The 16869-nt window shown below is 48.7% G+C and overlaps 8 protein-coding genes across 8 annotated transcripts; 4 read left to right on the top strand and 4 right to left on the bottom strand.

The window, feature by feature from the left end:
- Positions 1-2261: 2261 nt before the first annotated feature.
- On the top strand, positions 2262-2691 carry PPTG_03785 (hypothetical protein; the record flags this gene model as incomplete). The annotated part of the gene is made up of 2 exons (XM_008897554.1): positions 2262-2303; positions 2455-2691. The coding sequence occupies 2 exons, from the start codon at positions 2262-2264 to the stop codon at positions 2689-2691; spliced, it is 279 nt and encodes a 92-aa protein (XP_008895802.1).
- PPTG_03784 (hypothetical protein) lies at positions 2311-4300 on the bottom strand (the record flags this gene model as incomplete). The annotated part of the gene is made up of 2 exons (XM_008897553.1): positions 2311-3736; positions 3799-4300. The coding sequence occupies 2 exons, from the start codon at positions 4298-4300 to the stop codon at positions 2697-2699; spliced, it is 1542 nt and encodes a 513-aa protein (XP_008895801.1). The 3' UTR covers positions 2311-2696.
- A 570-nt stretch (positions 4301-4870) lies between these two features.
- Positions 4871-6597, bottom strand: PPTG_03783 (hypothetical protein; the record flags this gene model as incomplete). Its single annotated transcript, XM_008897552.1, has 2 exons — positions 4871-5907; positions 5976-6597. The coding sequence occupies 2 exons, from the start codon at positions 6595-6597 to the stop codon at positions 4871-4873; spliced, it is 1659 nt and encodes a 552-aa protein (XP_008895800.1).
- A 124-nt stretch (positions 6598-6721) lies between these two features.
- Positions 6722-8389, bottom strand: PPTG_03782 (hypothetical protein; the record flags this gene model as incomplete). Its single annotated transcript, XM_008897551.1, has 2 exons — positions 6722-7764; positions 7834-8389. 2 exons carry the CDS (start codon positions 8387-8389, stop codon positions 6722-6724), a joined length of 1599 nt encoding a protein of 532 aa, XP_008895799.1.
- Positions 8390-8614: 225 nt separating this feature from the next.
- Positions 8615-10399, top strand: PPTG_03781 (hypothetical protein). Its single transcript, XM_008897550.1, has 2 exons — positions 8615-9193; positions 9258-10399. Exons 1-2 carry the CDS (start codon positions 8713-8715, stop codon positions 10292-10294), a joined length of 1518 nt encoding a protein of 505 aa, XP_008895798.1. The 5' UTR covers positions 8615-8712; the 3' UTR covers positions 10295-10399.
- On the bottom strand, positions 10308-12232 carry PPTG_03780 (hypothetical protein). Its single transcript, XM_008897549.1, has one exon. It carries the CDS (start codon positions 12130-12132, stop codon positions 10414-10416), a length of 1719 nt encoding a protein of 572 aa, XP_008895797.1. The 5' UTR covers positions 12133-12232; the 3' UTR covers positions 10308-10413.
- Positions 12233-13470: 1238 nt separating this feature from the next.
- PPTG_03779 (hypothetical protein) lies at positions 13471-14565 on the top strand (the record flags this gene model as incomplete). The annotated part of the gene is made up of 1 exon (XM_008897548.1): positions 13471-14565. The coding sequence occupies one exon, from the start codon at positions 13471-13473 to the stop codon at positions 14563-14565; it is 1095 nt and encodes a 364-aa protein (XP_008895796.1).
- Positions 14566-14939: 374 nt separating this feature from the next.
- On the top strand, positions 14940-16557 carry PPTG_03778 (hypothetical protein; the record flags this gene model as incomplete). Its single annotated transcript, XM_008897547.1, has 2 exons — positions 14940-15423; positions 15491-16557. The coding sequence occupies 2 exons, from the start codon at positions 14940-14942 to the stop codon at positions 16555-16557; spliced, it is 1551 nt and encodes a 516-aa protein (XP_008895795.1).
- Between the last annotated feature and the right edge of the window lie 312 nt (positions 16558-16869).

The following is a 16869-nucleotide window of genomic DNA, read 5'->3' as shown; positions in this document are numbered from 1 at the left end:
CCCCCCCATATAGACCTACTTCCACATTTTGCCAATGAAAACGTAGTATTTAGATCATGCCCTACTCCGAAAATATCAGCCCGAAAAACGGCTGGTATCTCGAGATAACAGATCCAAAGGTCATGCCTAGGGCATGACTTTCTCGTTTTTTTTACTCTGATACAAAAGGATAGCTTCGTCAAGACTCTTGAGCACAACTTCCATGAAGAAACGTCACCTCAGCATCCTCAGCATTATCATAAAGACAAGATTAATGTGTGTCCCAGTGACTGTGCTTCTGATCACAGCAAGACTAGGTCATTTATCGGGGGAAGCAGCAGCTACAGTACCGGACAACACTGAATTCCTGCAACCAACGGATTTGATGCAACCGGGACGTAAAAGGTGATGGGCAACCAAATTTCCTAAACTGTCACCCCACCCCCCAATCAACCTCTATTCATTTTAAAATACTAAAACCAATTACAAAATATTTTTCCACAAAAAAGAAAAATGTGAATTATTTAGCAGCTAGTTAAGTTGTTGAAGGCGCAGAAATGATAAATTTACCGTCCTTTGTTCTGGGACCTATGGGAATAAGGCCTGCCTTCACGAATCCGCAGGTGGCACCATCCGCCAAGCCTCTTCGACAATTTTTGTTATTAGCCGACGCCTTTCAGTTGCGTTTTCGCTAAAGTCATGCGTTGTGTGGTGCTGAACGTAGAGTTCACGACACGCGTGTTTAAACACACGCATCACTGAAACGTCCATGGGCTGAGCTAGTCCTGTAGCACCTGCTGGGATGAACTCCACGTCGGCCATTGCTTGCTGGAGCTGTTCTTGTACGATTCTCATCTTGTGGACTTTTAGGCTGTCGAGTAGAAGTAGACGGCAAAACGTCACCGATGGCGTCCATACCTACGAATAAGTATGTCGGTTAATAAAAATAGAAATAATATTTAAAACATCACTAAACTTACATTTTTTACCCATTAATGAAGCATAGTGCGCTCATCACAATACGCGTTCTTTTGGGTTGTGAGTACTACACGGTCAGCAATGTGATGCTCATTCTGCTATACTTCACAGTGAACCGGGCCCCCTTCGACACCATCAAAAACAATAAAGGCAAGCAGCTTGTCGCCGTTAGCTGACGCGCAAAGAAAAACGCTAGCCCGAAAAAGAATTCTCCGTCATCCCTTCAAATGCAATATGTTAAGACAAAATCAAAAAACAAATAGCGTAAGAATACATAAATACCTTGGACAACATCGACATCTCGCTCCCCACGGAAAGTAATTGTTGTTTCGGGTTCATGTCAATGAAAATCGACGTCTGGTCCATGTTGTAGAAATGATTGAGCTTCTCACTTCCTGTTTGGGCCTCCAACTTGTAGCGCATTGCGTGTCCTACCTGCAACTCAGAACGTTTGCGCTGTCCCTTGTGGGTAATTCGACGCACGGACAGCATATTTCGGACTCGGAAACGACGCAGGTACTCAATAGCAGCTTGCTCTGAGCGGTCTTCTATAAAACGCACGCTCATTAGCAGCAAACACCTTGTTGTTATGGCCCTCACTTTATTTTTACGCATGTCGGTCACCCATTCCAGCAGCTTGCAGTCGTAAACATCCATTGTTAGTACTCTAAAATTAAATAGTCATTTTCCCGTACTGTTTTTCAAGGTCTGGGAATTTTACTTTGAGCCCTCTGCGTCCGGGGAGGAGCACTCTACTGGTAGCACACGCTGCCTCGATTTCCTTGCAGCGTTTCGTCCATCGATATAGAGTCGTGCGGTCACATCCATGCTCTTCAGCAAGCTGCTTCGAAACTCCAGCGGTGCCGGCATCAATAATTGCCTGCAGGCGTTGCGCATTTGTGTGCTGTGCGTCGTGCATTTTCAAATACATAAATTAGTGGGAGCCCACACCAAAAAATAATTGCATAATAGTCACCAATTTCCAGAGCCATGTGACCACCATTTACCAAGTTCGACTTTTTACAAATCCTATTGTTGGAGTTTTTACATCGGTTGCAGGAATTCCGTGTTGTCCGGTACATAGTATAAGTATAAAATAGTTGCTGTGAAAATTAATTTTAATACATACGAAATAAACGTTACTTAAAAAAAAACTAGAATTCGCATGGACATGACATCCTCTTTCACCCCAGTGTTTTTTTAAAGTAAAGTTTATTTGTGTGATTATTGCATCGCTTATCATACTGGTATGAAAGGTTAGTGTCCGACTATTTTTGTCGATTTTCTCAGGGCAGACGTGAACCATGACCCCACCGGCGAAGACAAAGAAGAAGAAGAGCAAGGATGTGCGTCTACTGATATGATTCTTCATCAATGTATTTGTAAACTCACTGCCGACTAGAATCGCTACGTTTACATTACAGAACGTACCAGGGTGAGCTATTTCCGTTATCAGACGCAACACGCTGGCATTCTGACGTCACTAGTATTGCGTAGTATCTGCAACACGACATTCCTCCTATCGATACTGTTGTCGAGGAAGATAAACTGCAGAAGAAGCTCCTATTGGCCAGAGAGACTGGCAACTGGAAGCTGGAGGCTCAGTCGTTAATGCAGCTCGGTCAACTCATGAAGTGGCGAGGTCAAGAAGAGCAGGGTGACTTGTACCAGATCCAAGCGTCTTCTATCCTCCGAGTGCACACATTCGCCGAAGAAGACGAACACAGCGACTAAACCTATCAATTACTCCGTCTTGCAAACTGTCGTAGCTCTTGCATTGCGTTGGCGAAAAACTTGGTGTCTTCATGATACGCTCGCCGAGCGTTGGTACCCATAGCAGCTCGCTGCTCTGTCGTAGTTGATGTCATCATTTCTCTAACCACTTCGCAAACGCTGGGGCCTCGAAATGTTGCCACAAGTCCATCGACATCCTTTAATCCATGTTGTCCCCTATAGGCCCCACCCATTAGCATCTTAGGGTGTTTTCGACGCTCTACTGGGATCAAGAAACCCGTATCGTTCGTAATAAGCTCATTCATTGGAGACAAGTCGGTAGTGACAACGACAGCTCCAGCAGCACGCGCTTGGTTGATGTAGTGACCGTAACCTTCACTAACACTCGGACACATGAAGAACGTAGTGTCTGCTGTCAACTTGGTAAACTTTGAACGTTCAAGTAAACCAACGTGAATGCTGACGGGGCTGCGACTGAACTTGAGATACCGCTTAAACTTGGGCTTAAACAAGAGGTCGAATGGCTTGTCGTCGATATATACGTCGAGTTGAGGTAGTCCCGGTACGAATACCCAGCATTCCAACAGTTCTCTTGTGCCTTTCGCAGAGCTAGTTCCAGCTGTATGAATGAACTTGATGTCGGAGAAATCCTTGGGTCTAATAACCCGATCACCCATACGTTTGCGAGCGAAGTGTGCTTGGTCAGAAGACGTGTGCTTTGTGTAGAACACGGATGCGCCACGCGGGTTACCCTCTTGCTCGTACCAGCGCGTCACTCGATCGTAACATTCCTGTGTCTTGCACAGCACCACGTCCACTTTCCAATAATGTGCCGCAGTCAACTCATACATCTCAATGTTAGGCATCAGATAAACAGGTTTGTCCTTGGGCCAACGTGGCATCGATGGTACGTCGTCCCAGTAGTGGTTGAAAAAGATCATCGGAGTCTCAGGACACAAGTCGAAATAGTCAACTGCGTATCCTTGATAGGGATCATAAAGTTTAACTTCGAGAACCCATTTAGGCAACAAACGAGAGTTCAAGTCTAGAAGTAAGAAAACCAGTCAGTAACTTATCGCAAAAGGTATCAAATCCCAGCGTACTTACACTTAGCGTAAGCCACGGCATCTTCGCAATATCCATTGCCATGTAAATCCGACGGTAGGAAAATATCCACGTCGGGACATTTACGTAACTTTTCCAGTAGATCTGGGTCGTCCTGGCGCATTACAACTTCTGGATTGCTAGCTGTGGCGTTGGGTAGTTGATGCCCTGGACTGCCGAACTCCCAAGTCAGCGATCCGCTGGCGTCCGAGACACAATGTTCATGTAGGAGACTCAAGTGTAGTAAATCTTCGTCGGATACTTCGTTCGGATCCCCAGCATCAGCCGAAGGCTCATGGGCTTCGTCCTCGTCACCCCGACGCCACGATGTCGGGATACCAAAGGCTCTTTGCAAGCGAGAGCTACTGATCAGTTGACTCTTTGACGCCTCAAATAAAGAGGATGTTTGTAGTACGATAACGACGCCCCATAAGACCAAGAGAACCACGAAGAAGCGATATAATTTGAAGTTTCGAGCTCGCAGCGATTGCCGCGGTTTATTCATGGCGAAGCGGTCGTCCAAGCGTCCAACGGGAACTGAGGCGATTGAGCGGCAAGGCTCATTTTTTTTCGTGCTGGATGGTGACGTAAAGCACAATCAATGTTTGAAACATACAGTATGTTACATACAGATGCCACGACACACATCCCTCCCTTCTCTTCCACGATCACTGCAATTGTAAGCCTCGATATGACTTTTGATTTTCTACTGAGGAACTTGCAAACGGAGTCCTCCACCATCGGTAGTCTAACTTAGTATGAATTACGGCTCACTGTAAAGCACTTTAGCGAATTCGCTATCTACTCGCCGCTTTGCCCAATTAGTGAACTTTTCACTTAAGCAAAAGTATTCAAAGATTTTTTCACGTTCGTATTCAAGTAGAGCGGGGGTGTATTGCACGTGACGTGCCATCATCTTCACTTGCGGCGAAACCACAAACTTGGATAAGCTTTCGTGTCCTAACCTTTCGATGATTCGTCGCTGGGTTCTCGCATTTACTACTCATTGCTGCAAAATACAGCGCTCCAGCATCAGGTTCATAAAGCCTGCGACAAAAAATTCACAGCATTGGTATTATTTCTTGGCATATTCTCGTACTTCCTGCATTGCACTGGCAAAGTATTTCGTATCTGAATGGTATTGTCGACGGGCGTTCAGACCCATTTCAGCACGATCTCCAGGCGTGGTTAACCACATTAATCGGTGAACAGCTTGGCACACGTCGGAGCTTTCAAAGGCAGCCACAAGTCCTCCAAAACCTTTTAATCCATGCTCTCCTTTGTATTTGCCGCCTAGCACAACCATCGGATGCTTCTCACGTTTCACCGATACCAATATCCCCGACTCATTTGCTATAATCATCTCATTCATCGGAGGTACATCGTTGGTTATAACAACAGCGCCCGACGCTCGCGCCTGGTTGATAATGTGCCCATAGCCTTCACTATAGCTTGGGTTTACAATAAACGAGGCGTCTGCAACGACTTTGCTGTAATTCATGCGATTCATCATACCCAGGTGGATACTCACAGGACTGAGACTTCGCGCGATCTTCAGTTTGTATGAGGCCGGAAACAAGCGATAGAACGGCTTGCGGTCAATGTATACGTCGAGTGGCGGTAAACCTGCAGTGTACGTCCAGCACTCTAGAACTTCTCTTGTTCCTTTCGTAGTGCTGATACCTGCTGTATGCAGCATTTTGATTTCGGAGAAATCCTTATCTGCCACAGCGTATTCGCCCAAGCGCTTGCGGACGAATAAACCCGGATCTGTTGACGTGTGTTTTGTATAAAACACCTTGGCGTTGCGTGGATTGCCCTCTTGTTCGTACCATTTCGTCACTCGATCGTAGCATTCGTTTGTCTTGCATAGCACTGCATCAACTCCCCAGTAGTGCATTGGAGTTAGTTCAACTATTTCGATGTTGGGAACCATGTAAATGGGTTTTTCTTTCGGCCATCGTGGTGATACCGTCACTCCACCCCAATGATGATCCAGGAAAAGCATGGGTGTTTTAGGACACAAGTCGAAATAATCCACTTCACGCCCCAAATCAGTGTCAAAGAACTTGGTCTCTAGAATCCACCCAGGCAGCAGTCGAGATTCCAGATCTGGAACATCGAAAAACCGAGCAATTAATTTCTAAATCACCCAATACCACAATGGAAACCATACGTACATTTGACAAAGGCGACAGCGTCCTCGCAATAGCCGTTGGTATGCATGTTATGCGGCAGGTAAACGTCGACACTCGGACACTGACGAAGCTTCTGGAGTAGATCCTTGTCGTTCTTGTGCATCAGGACATGGGAGTTATTGGCTGTTCCTCCTACAGCTTGGTTTCCAGGTGAACCGAACTGCCATGGAACCGAAGTATTGGTGTCGGTAATGCACACTTCGTGTAGTAAACTTAGGTGCAGTAGGTCTTCATCTGGAACGACCTCGTCGGGCGATAAGTAGTAGCTGAAGCGGTGGCGCCATGTCAAGCCGATTGCGCGATGCAGACCGAGTAGTTTATCGCCCGGTGGTCCGAGCAGCGACGTTGTCTCCACAATTAGAGTAAAAAGTCCCACAGCCACAAGAGGCACGAGGAGCAGCAACGCCCAGCTCCGACGGCCGCGTGAAGGCTCCTCGCCTTCTGCACTCCACTTGACCATGACGGTAGCGAGATAACTGAAGCCACTCCACTTGGAAATCGACGACTGCAAATCCTCGCAAAGCTTCTTGTATGCATGGCTCAAAGTTGTCTGCGTCACTGGCTTTTGCGGTTTTGAGCATGTGCTCGTGGTTTGCCACCCCATGTGCTCCTGCTCACATGTCGATTCATTTGTCTGCAGCAATGGGCATAATTGACTTCACCTTTCGGTCGATAGTTGCCGAATATTAACCCCAGACATAATTACAGCACTTTATATAACCCTTCAATTATCTTCCGTTTCTTGCGAATTCCCGCAGCTCTTGCATCGTTTCCGCAAAGAATTTAGTATCCTCATGATATTGTCGACGTGCATTAGCTCCCATAGCTGCTCGCTGTTCAGGCGTCGTGGTTTTTATCATTGCCAAAACTGTATGGCATAAATGGTAGGGGGAAAACGCGGCAATGAGACCCTGGACGTTCTTCAATCCATGCCCTCCCTTGAAATTGCCACCCAGTAACATTCTATCATCATGTTGACGCCTCGCTTGAACCAAAACTCCCATTTCCCTCGAGTTAATGAGTTCGTTCATCGGAGCTGCGCCTGTCGTAACGACAACTGCTCCAGATGCTCGGGCTTGGTTAATATAGTGGCCGTATCCTTCACTTCTGCTTGGACACATAAAGAACGCAGCCTCTGCAGTAATTTTACTGAATTCAGAGCGCTCCACCATGCCCAAGTGGACGTTAACGGGGCTGCGACTATGATTGAGCTTGGTCTGGAATGGCGGAGGCATCATGTAGTTGTAGGCGCTCTCGTCGATATACACATCCAATGGCGGCAAACCTGCCATCGAAGTCCAGCATTCTAGTACCGCTCTAGTTCCCTTCCAAATACTGGTACCAGGTGTGTGTAGGAATTTTACGTTCGAGAAATTCTTCGGGGCGATGGCATCTTCACCCAGACGCTTACGAGCGAACTGCGCTTGGTCTGAAGACGTGTGTTTTGTATAGAATACCTCCGTGTTACGTGGATTGCCCTCTTGCTCGTACCACTTGGTCACTCGGTCGAAACAAATCTGCGTCTTGCACAAAACGACGTTCACCCTCCAGTAAAATTCTGGAGTCAACTCGATCATCTCGATGTTTGGCATCAAGTAGATCGGCTTGTTCTCGGGCCAGCGTGGCATGGACGGCACGTCGTCCCAGTAGTGATTAAAGAAGATCATCGGCGTCTTGGGACACAAGTCGAAGTAGTCCACCTCGCGTTGAAGCTCCGGGTCGTACATTTTAACTTGCAGTGCCCACATCGGCAGAAGTCTTGAGTTCAAATCTGCACAAAGAAATAATAAAATTAAGCGTCAGACTAGGAAATCAAACCGCAATTGTTGCTAAAACTCACACTTGGTGTACGCGACTGCATCCTCGCAGTATCCATTGCCGTGCAGATGGTTGGGCAGATAAATGTCCACGTCCGAACACTGCTTGAGCTTTTGCAGCAAATTCGAGTCATTCTGATGTATGACAACCTCCGGATTGCTAGCTGTAGTATTGGGTAATTGGTGGTTGGGACTGCCGAATTGCCAGGGCAAAATTGCATCCGTGTCGGCCACGCAGCGCTCGTGCAACAGGCTCAGATGCAAAAGGTCCTCGTCCGACACCTCGTCGTCTCCAGTGTCGGCTGCTGGTGTTGGTTCCGCTCCAAATCGCTGCAGTTCATTGCTGACCGGTTGCAATTCATTAACCGACTGCAATTCACTGTGGTTGTTGCTGCGATGGCGCCACGGGATCCGCTGGCTGATGGCACGTCGTAATCGTGCACTGGCAGTTAATTGCTCACCTGACCGCCCGAGAAGCGCTGAAATCTGCACGGCAAGAGTGAGGAAACCCAGCAGCACCAGGAAGACGAGAAAGCGATGCAGCCAATTCTGCCGGGCTGGCGACTTGGACTTGCCCATGGTTGATGCCAACGGGAACTGCGGTGCAGTGCAAATGAAACGGTGCACTGTTAAATGCTCTTGTGGTGAACTTTAACACAAGAGCATTTTCTCTCCAGCTGTGGAATTTTTAGATCCGCTTTTATCGTAACATTGTAAGATAAAAAGCAGATCTGAGAATCCTTACAGTTAAAGAACTCATAAAGTACATCTGGCGAGCATTTTATGTGACGTGGTACAATGCTTAGATGCACGCAAACGTTTATGAGATGCCTTCAGCACGGGAGCGAAATGATCGTCATCACTGAGCCGGACCACCTCGCCTCCTCATCTTTGTATTGACGATGAAGCAGGAGCCAGCGTCTCCGTCGTTACGCGGGTTCCTGGTCGCTCTCGTGGGGCTATGCGCATTGACTTTCTTGCTGGAGAATTCTCTACTCGGCGCCAGTGACGTTGACAATGGAGACGCGCTTTCAACGAACCTCGTCATCTCGGTTCATGAAGACGACGGGACTGTGTACAATCTGCCAGCGTGGGTGGAATCAGAAGACGACACTGAGGTTCCAATTGCGGACCGCTTGCATCTGAGTCTGCTGCACGAAGCTTGCGTCACGAACAAAGATGCAGTGGTGCCCTGGCAGTTCGGATCACCTCGTGGGGACCACCAACGGCAGAATGCAACAGCAGACAACGACTACGAGCTTATTAACTGCAACGACAGCAACTTAATCGAGACGCTAAAACACTGCCCCGACGTGGATATCTTCCTACCGCTCGGTCTGCGTGGGAACGGATACTGCGAGGATGCAGTAGCGTACGCCAAATGTACGTTCGCCTACTGTTTCTTTTTAATTCGAGGGCCCCATTCTGATGATGTTATCGTGTCTAGATCTTGACTCTCGACTGCTGCCGATGTGGGTTCTGGATACCAAGTTCTACGATGATACTCTTGGACGAGAAGTGGACTACCACGACTTGTGTCCTAAGACGCCGATGATTTTCTTTAACCACTATTGGGACGGCGTGCCGGACTCTCAGCGCTGGCCGAAGGACAAACCGCTCTACTTGATGCCGAATATCGAGATGATTGAGCTCACCCCTTCGCACTATTGGAGAGTCGACGCTGTACTATGCAAGACCCATGTTTGCTACGACCGAGTGACGCGCTGGTACGAGGAAAACGGCAATCCACGCAACGCCAGTGTATTCTTCACGAAACACACGTCGTCCGATCAGGCAGAGTTTGCAAAACAACGTCTAGGCAACGATTTGATCGCTCCGAAAGATTTCTCCAACGTCAAGTTTGTCCACACCGCTGGTACGAGCGTCTGGAAAGGCACGCGAGAGCTTGTGGACTGCTGGGTAATGTCATCGGGGATGCCTCAATTGGACGTCTATATCGACGATAGCTCGTACAATTTTCTATTCCCACAGACATACCAGCGCAGGTTAGACCGTGCTCGCAGTCCTGTCCACATCAATCGTGGCATGTTAGACCCTCAAGACTTCAGCAAGCTGACAGCCGAAGCTGCATTCTTCATGTGTCCAAGCCGAAGTGAAGGCTACGGTCACTACATTAACCAAGCGCGAGCTTCTGGCGGAGTAGTGATAACCACCGACGCACATCCGATGAACGAGTTGGTCGTCTCGAGTGACATGGGGGTGTTGATACCGACAAAATCTCAACATAATCCCAAGATGCTTCTTGGCGGCAAGTACAACGGTGAACATGGACTCAAAGACCCTGACGGGCTTTTGGTAAGGTATAACTCTCGTGGGTTGTGCACTGCAGTCCGGGACTTCATTTCATCCACAACCACTGAGCAGCGAGCAGCCATGGGAGCTCGAGCAAGGCAGCAGTACCATCAAGACACGAAACATTTTGCTAGATCGATGCAAAAGTTACGCGAGTTTACCCGAAACTAACTAAAAAAATATAACCCAGGTACATAGAAATATTGACGCTTTGGTGGCTAAAACTGTGTGCACCCTCAGCACTTGCTGGTGTATTTACTTAACTACGTTTTCTCTAATTTGCGTCTCGGCTACCCTGTAGTCGGTTCGTCGCGAATATACTTGCGAGGTGCACTGGAAATGATCTCCTCGCTATCTTCAGCGTGACTTTCACTGGCCTGTTGCCTTGCGAGGACACGTAAATCAATCATCGCGCGCTCGAAGAACTTGGTGTCTTTATGGTACTGTAACCGAGCATTCTCGCCCATTTCTCTTCGTTGCTCAATACTGATGTCGTTGAGTAAGCGCTCAACCGTTTTACACAAGTCATTTACGCTGAATTGAGCCACCATACCGGGAACATCTCGCAGTCCCAAACCCTTTTTACTCCGTCCGCCCAAGAAGATATTGCGATCGTGACGAGGTCTGGATGGTACTCTCAGTCCCATGTCGTCGTTCTCGATCAATTCTTTCATTGGATCCATATCGGTAGTGATAATAACGCCACCAGATGCACGAGCCTGGTTCATATAGTGACCATAACCTTCCATCTGACTGGGACACAGGAAATAGGAGCTTTCAGCGATGGCCTTACTGAATGTGTTGGCGTCTACCTCATCCGTTGTGAGTCTGATCTGGCTCTTGGGGATACGCTTATCGTACGCACCCTTAAACATTCCTTCGTAAGCCCAATTGTGAATATACAAATCCAGCGGAGGAAAGTGTGGTCGTGACAGCCAGCACTCGATCACCTGTCGCGTTCCTTTCCAGTAGCTGCCACCGACTGTGTGAATAAACTTGACGTCGCTGAAATTTTTGGGTTTTACTTCGTCTCCAAGAACACGTCGAGCGTAACTGGCTTGGTCTGACGATGTGTGTTTGGTATAAATTACCTTGGTATCATGCGGATTACCCTGTTGCTCATACCATTTATTCACACGCTCCCCACAGATGCGTGTCTTGCACAGAACTGCGTCCACTCGCCAGAAATGCGTCTCGTCCAGCTCCCACATCTCGATATTCGGCATCAGGTACATCTTTTTACCCCTGGGCCATCGCGGAGACGACGGGATATCTTCCCAGTAGTGCTGGAAGAACAGCATGGGCGTCATTGGACATAGATCAAAGTAGTCCACGTCACGACCAGACTCTGGATCGTGCATCTTCTTGGTCAACGCCCACAGCGGCAGCAGTCTCGTATTCAAGTACTTGGTATACGCCATTGTATCCTCGCAGTACCCGTTATTCCTCACTCCTGACGGCAAGAACAAGTCCACATCAGGGCATTGTTTCAATTTCTGTAGCAGATCTGGGTCGTCTTCGTTGATCAGCGTGGCCAGATTGTGCTCCTCGTCGTCCTGAAAAGGTCCTGGAGCTCCAAATTCCCAAGAAACAATCGCGTCTTTGTGTGTGACACACGCACCATGCAGCAGACTCAAGTGGTAGAGGTCTGCGGGCGCCACTTCCTCGCTGGCGTTGGTTCTGGACGCGTTCTGGAGCGCCAGCAGCTCTTCTAGCGAGACGGTGGCGTCCTGCTGCGTCTCTCCAGCTCTAGAGCCATTGGTAAGCTCTGCGTAATGCTGACGATGATGCAGCAGCTGCTGCGCGCTCAGCGACGTGTTAGAAGGCGCCACATGCCGCAATTTCGGATTGAAATCGAGTGTCGAGGCCTCCAGCGCCAGGGCGAGTAGACCTGTGACCAGCAGAAGCGCCAGAATACCGCGAATCCACGGGTTGGGCGCGGACCGAGTGTTGGTGGGCGAGTTATTGCTGCTCATCGTCCTGCCTGGGGACGTGGGGCGAGGCTCCATCGAGAGGGAGAGTGACGCTGGACACGAGGGATAGTCGAGCGGATTGTGGGCTCCGTGACTATCATGGTCTAAATCTCGCTGCACGGTTTCAGCCAAAAGTATCTGGTAAAGTTAAATGAATGGGACTCCCTTTACTGATGTCCCATAGAAATAATTACTGTGGATAAATTGCTGACAGGCACAAAACCAAGCCCTAAAAACACAGAATTAGCCTTAGGTGGGTACACAATTTGCTAAAACGGGGGACTGAACTTTGTGCACAAAGGTAAGTGGACATGAGACAGGACGAAGAGATATAATTTTGTGCATTGTTTGCGGCTAGAACTGTAGTTCCAGCAATAGTTGAGGATGATGTTGAAGGCGATGGATCATGCAGTCTTACATGTAATACACCAGGAGCTACTGTCCAACCACAACAGGCGAACGCTCTCCATTACCCTGGTTGTCCTAGTGGAGTTATCTTCACTCCTAAACCGGAGTTCAGTTTTTCACCGAAACGCACAAGTAGTGCATTGGCCAATTGTCTCGCGAGGCGTTTCAACTGGAAGTTAAAACCAACCCTTGAGTTAGCATGACCAACCCTTGAGTTAGCATGACCAACCCTTGAATTAGCTCAAACACGCTGCAATCTGGAATGCGATCTCTTCCTCAATGTAGTCATGTTTCAAAGCAACATCTGATTCCGTCTCCTATTCGTCCAAGTGTTTCTGATTCCGCCACAATACCAACTGTAGAGATGACCGCTCCGCCTCCACGAGCGCGCTCTGGCAGTGTGGGCTCCACGCGCCACAACTCTCTGCGCGTGTTGTTAGGCGTACTAGTAGCTCTGGTACTGGGCGCGCTTGCCTTCGAGCTTTCGTTCGTGTCCCCAGACTCCCTCACTGACCCAGAAGAGTATCAAGACGTTCTCCACGTACTGGACGCCGCAGCTGCAGCCGAAGACTCAGACAAGGCGCCACCCGCGGGTGCTGACGCCTTCTACCCAGACGCCGTGTTCGACACAGACTGGAGCCAGCGCATTAAGGAGAGCGACATCCTACACGAAGCGGCGCTGCATCGTGGCTGCGTCAAGCACAAGGCGAGCGTAATCTCGTGGAAGTTCGGCCAGACGGGAGAGAATGAGACTCAGAATCTGATGCAACTGATGAACGAGAGCGACCCGCAGCTGCTTCAGAAGTTGCGACAATGTCCAGACGTGGATATATTCCTTCCTGAAGGTTTGCGCTCCTTCGGATACTGTGAGGACGCTGCTGCGTACACGAAATGTACGCACTTTTATGAGGAATATTCTACTTGAGATTTTTTTACTAATTAGTTTGTGTAGTTTTAGAGGCCAGGATGTTGCCGCGTTGGGCATTGGAGCACAAATTTCAAGATGAAACCAGGAATCGCACCATCACATACCACGATTTGTGTCCAAATACCCCTATGATATTCTTTAATCACTATTGGGAGGAACTCCCCGATGCTCCGGACTGGCCAGCAGCTAAACCACTCTATTTGATGCCCAACATGGAGATGTACGAGCTCGAGAGCGAACACTATTGGAGAGCAGATGTGATTCTCTGCAAAACAGCGCTTTGTGCGAGATATTTACGAAAATGGTTCAAACAAGAGGGAAATCCCAGAGGAACCAGAGTACTGTACACCCGCCACACGACGTCAAACTTAGCGTTAACGTACAAGAGCCAATTAACGCCAAGCGAGAGAGAAGCGAGACCGGAGAAAAACTTTTCAGACGTGACGTTCCTCCACACAGCAGGCACGAGTATCCAAAAGGGAACGCGACAGGTGCTGGACTGTTGGTTGTCCAGACCCGATCTGCCTCGACTGGAGCTGCACATGGCTCAGGATCTTTTTGACGGTGCATTTAAAGCGAAGTATTCCAAGAGGATAGACAACAGCAAGAACGTAGCTCTACACACAGGACGACTGGAACCTGCTGAGTTCGGACGTCTTATCACCGATGCCGCATATTTCATGTGCCCGAGTTTACAGGAAGGTTACGGACACTACATCAACCAGGCGCGGTCTTCTCGTGCACTGATTTTTACGACGGATGTACCGCCGATGAACGAGTTGATCACTCCGTCGTCTGGTGCGCTGATCAGGGCGAGATCCATCGCACACGAGCCTCAGTTTTTAGGTGGAAAATCCAAGAAGGAGCACGCTCTGAGAGGCGTCCCTGGTTTCGTTGCTGACTTTGGTGGTCGCTCGGTATGTGATGCAGTGACGAAGATGTTGGAGACCACAACACCCGAAGAACGTGCCCAGCGCGCCGACAGGGCCTTGCAGCAATACTACTTTGACACAGTCTTCTTCGCTCAAAAAATGCAGGAACTCCGTGATTTTGCGCGTGCTCACAGCCATCTCGGCCGGTTGCACGGCACGTTGAGACGACACGGGGATACGCCTCAACCGGCCGAACAGTGAAGTGATAGAAAGCTGAGTGGTGTTGCGTGGGCAGGTTTTGGACATCTTGATAATAAGAAGACATTTTGACGTTGTAGCGGGCTGTGAACCTAAGACGATATTGGTGATAAAATACTCGGAAGAGTATTGCGGTGCGAGTTTCCCTGCTCCTCGACCGTGGACTCGGCGATGACGTACTGACACCTTCGCTGATGTTGGACTCTGTAAGAAATAATGGAATTTGCAGTGATTCCGTAAATCTGGCGCAGTTCTGCAAGACCTGACGCTTGTACGAACGTTATCATAGAATCTGGCGCAGGGGGTCACAACAGTAACCACAGCGGGCGTTCGTTATTTACCATCCATTTTCGTTTCGTCTCTCCGTTAATTTCGTCATGATCCGACGTGTGCGAATCTCAATCGGCAGCTTAGCACGACCGTCGCTACTGCATTTGCTGCTGTGTGTGCCATTAACCTTGACATTGTACGCGATAGCGACAGAATCGCTGAGTCTTAGGACGTTAAACCCAATTCAGCGCGTTCTCAACGCGGCGGGTATCGTTGCTCCGGTTCAAGACGACAAAGATTCCAAACCCAATTTGTACCCGGACACCGTATTTGAGACGGATTGGAGCCAGCGGATCAGTGCGGAGGAGATTCTCCATGAGGCGGCATTACATCGAGGGTGTGTTGCACGTAAGGACAGTATCATTCCCTGGACATTCGGACTACCGCGACAGAATGATAGCGATGAAATAGTGGAGCGAAATGACCCACAACTACTCGAGAAGTTGCGTCGCTGTCCCGATGTAGACGTGTTGGTTCCTGGAGGGATCCGCTCGTACGGATACTGTGAAGATGCGGCTGCATACACTAAGTGTACGTTTTAGAGTATTGTATAGAGCGGTGTTTAGAGATCACTAACTGTAATGGTTTATTGATACAGTCTTAGAGTCCAGGATGTTACCGCGCTGGGTAATGGAAGTGAAATTTCGGGACGAAGCGAGGAATCGATCGGTCGGATACCACGACTTGTGTCCGCATACACCTATGCTCTTCTTTAATCACTACTGGGAGGGACTAGTGGATGCACTCGACTGGCCCGAGACGAAGCCACTGTATTTGATGCCCAACATCGAAATGTACGAACTGAATCACAAACACTATTGGCGAGCCGATGTTATTCTCTGCAAAACGGCAGTATGCGCGAGGTATTTGAAGAAGTGGTTCCGTCAGGAAGGGAATCCTCGAAACACTCGCGTAATCTACACGCGCCATATGACTTCGAATCTTGCACTTATGTTACAGACTCAAAGGAATCTAACTGAGAAGGATTTTTCAGACGTTAAGTTCTTGCATACGGCAGGCACGAGTATCCAGAAAGGGACTCGTCAAGTGCTCGATTGTTGGCTATCTCGATCCGATTTCCCGCCACTTGACATCTACATGGGTCAAGGTCTGTACAATGGGGCATTCAAGAACTATCACCATCGAGTTGGCAACAGCACAAATGTCCGAGTGCACATGGGTGGGTTGTCTCCGGAAGAATTTGGACGAGTTATTACTCAAGGGCGGTACTTCTTGTGTCCCAGTTACATGGAAGGATACGGTCACTATATTAATCAAGCACGGTCCTCAAGAGCATTTATTTTCACGACGGACGTAGCACCGATGAATGAGCTGATCACACCATCGTCGGGTGCACTTATCCGAGCAAGAACTGGAGCCTACGGCGAGCAATTTCTCGGCGGTAAATCCACTAAGGAGCATGCGTTGCGTAATGTTCCTGGACTTGCTGCAAGTTTTACTGGTGATGATATTTGCAACGCAGTGCAGGGCGTCTTGGACAATACGACATCGGTAGAACGGGCCGGTCGAGCTGACAAAGCTCTGCAGCAATATTACTACGACACGGTCTTCTTTGCTCAGTCGATGCAAGAATTGAGGGGATACGCGCGTGAACGAAGCCATCCGGGACATTTACGTCATCGTGATGGCAAGTTGAAGTCCTGATATCATAGAACGAAGTTATACTACAAGGAATAATATATTTGATACATAGCCTTTGTTTCCTGACATTGACATTCGTATACTTCGAAAGGTGCAGCTTCCTAACTATTTTTTTTTATTTGCTATTCTTGACTGTCCGTGTCTGTCGCTTGGTAGACACACGACCAAAACTCTTCCATCATGGACATTATGATGCGTCTGAAAGGTGCTGGCTTCTCGGCCATCGCCAACGCATTTCGCGAGCGTGAGAAGAGACTTGGAGGAGGATTACCACTTCTCGATTTTGTGGAAATCGTGTTGCCCGGTTTACCACGG

This window comes from Phytophthora parasitica, assembly GCF_000247585.1.
Source record: "Phytophthora parasitica INRA-310 unplaced genomic scaffold supercont2.6, whole genome shotgun sequence".
Lineage (NCBI taxonomy): Eukaryota > Oomycota > Peronosporomycetes > Peronosporales > Peronosporaceae > Phytophthora > Phytophthora nicotianae.
The sequence above is the reverse complement of the archived record's forward strand: the minus strand, read 5'-3'. Positions and strand labels throughout refer to the sequence as shown.

Coding starts and splice junctions, on each gene's coding strand:
- PPTG_03781 (XM_008897550.1), top strand. CDS start 8,713: ATGAAGCAGGAGCCAGCGTCTCCGTCGTTACGCGGGTTCCTGGTCGCT. Junction 9,194..9,257: donor TGCAGTAGCGTACGCCAAAT/GTACGTTCGCCT, acceptor TATCGTGTCTAG/ATCTTGACTCTCGACTGCTG.
- PPTG_03780 (XM_008897549.1), bottom strand. CDS start 12,132: ATGGAGCCTCGCCCCACGTCCCCAGGCAGGACGATGAGCAGCAATAAC.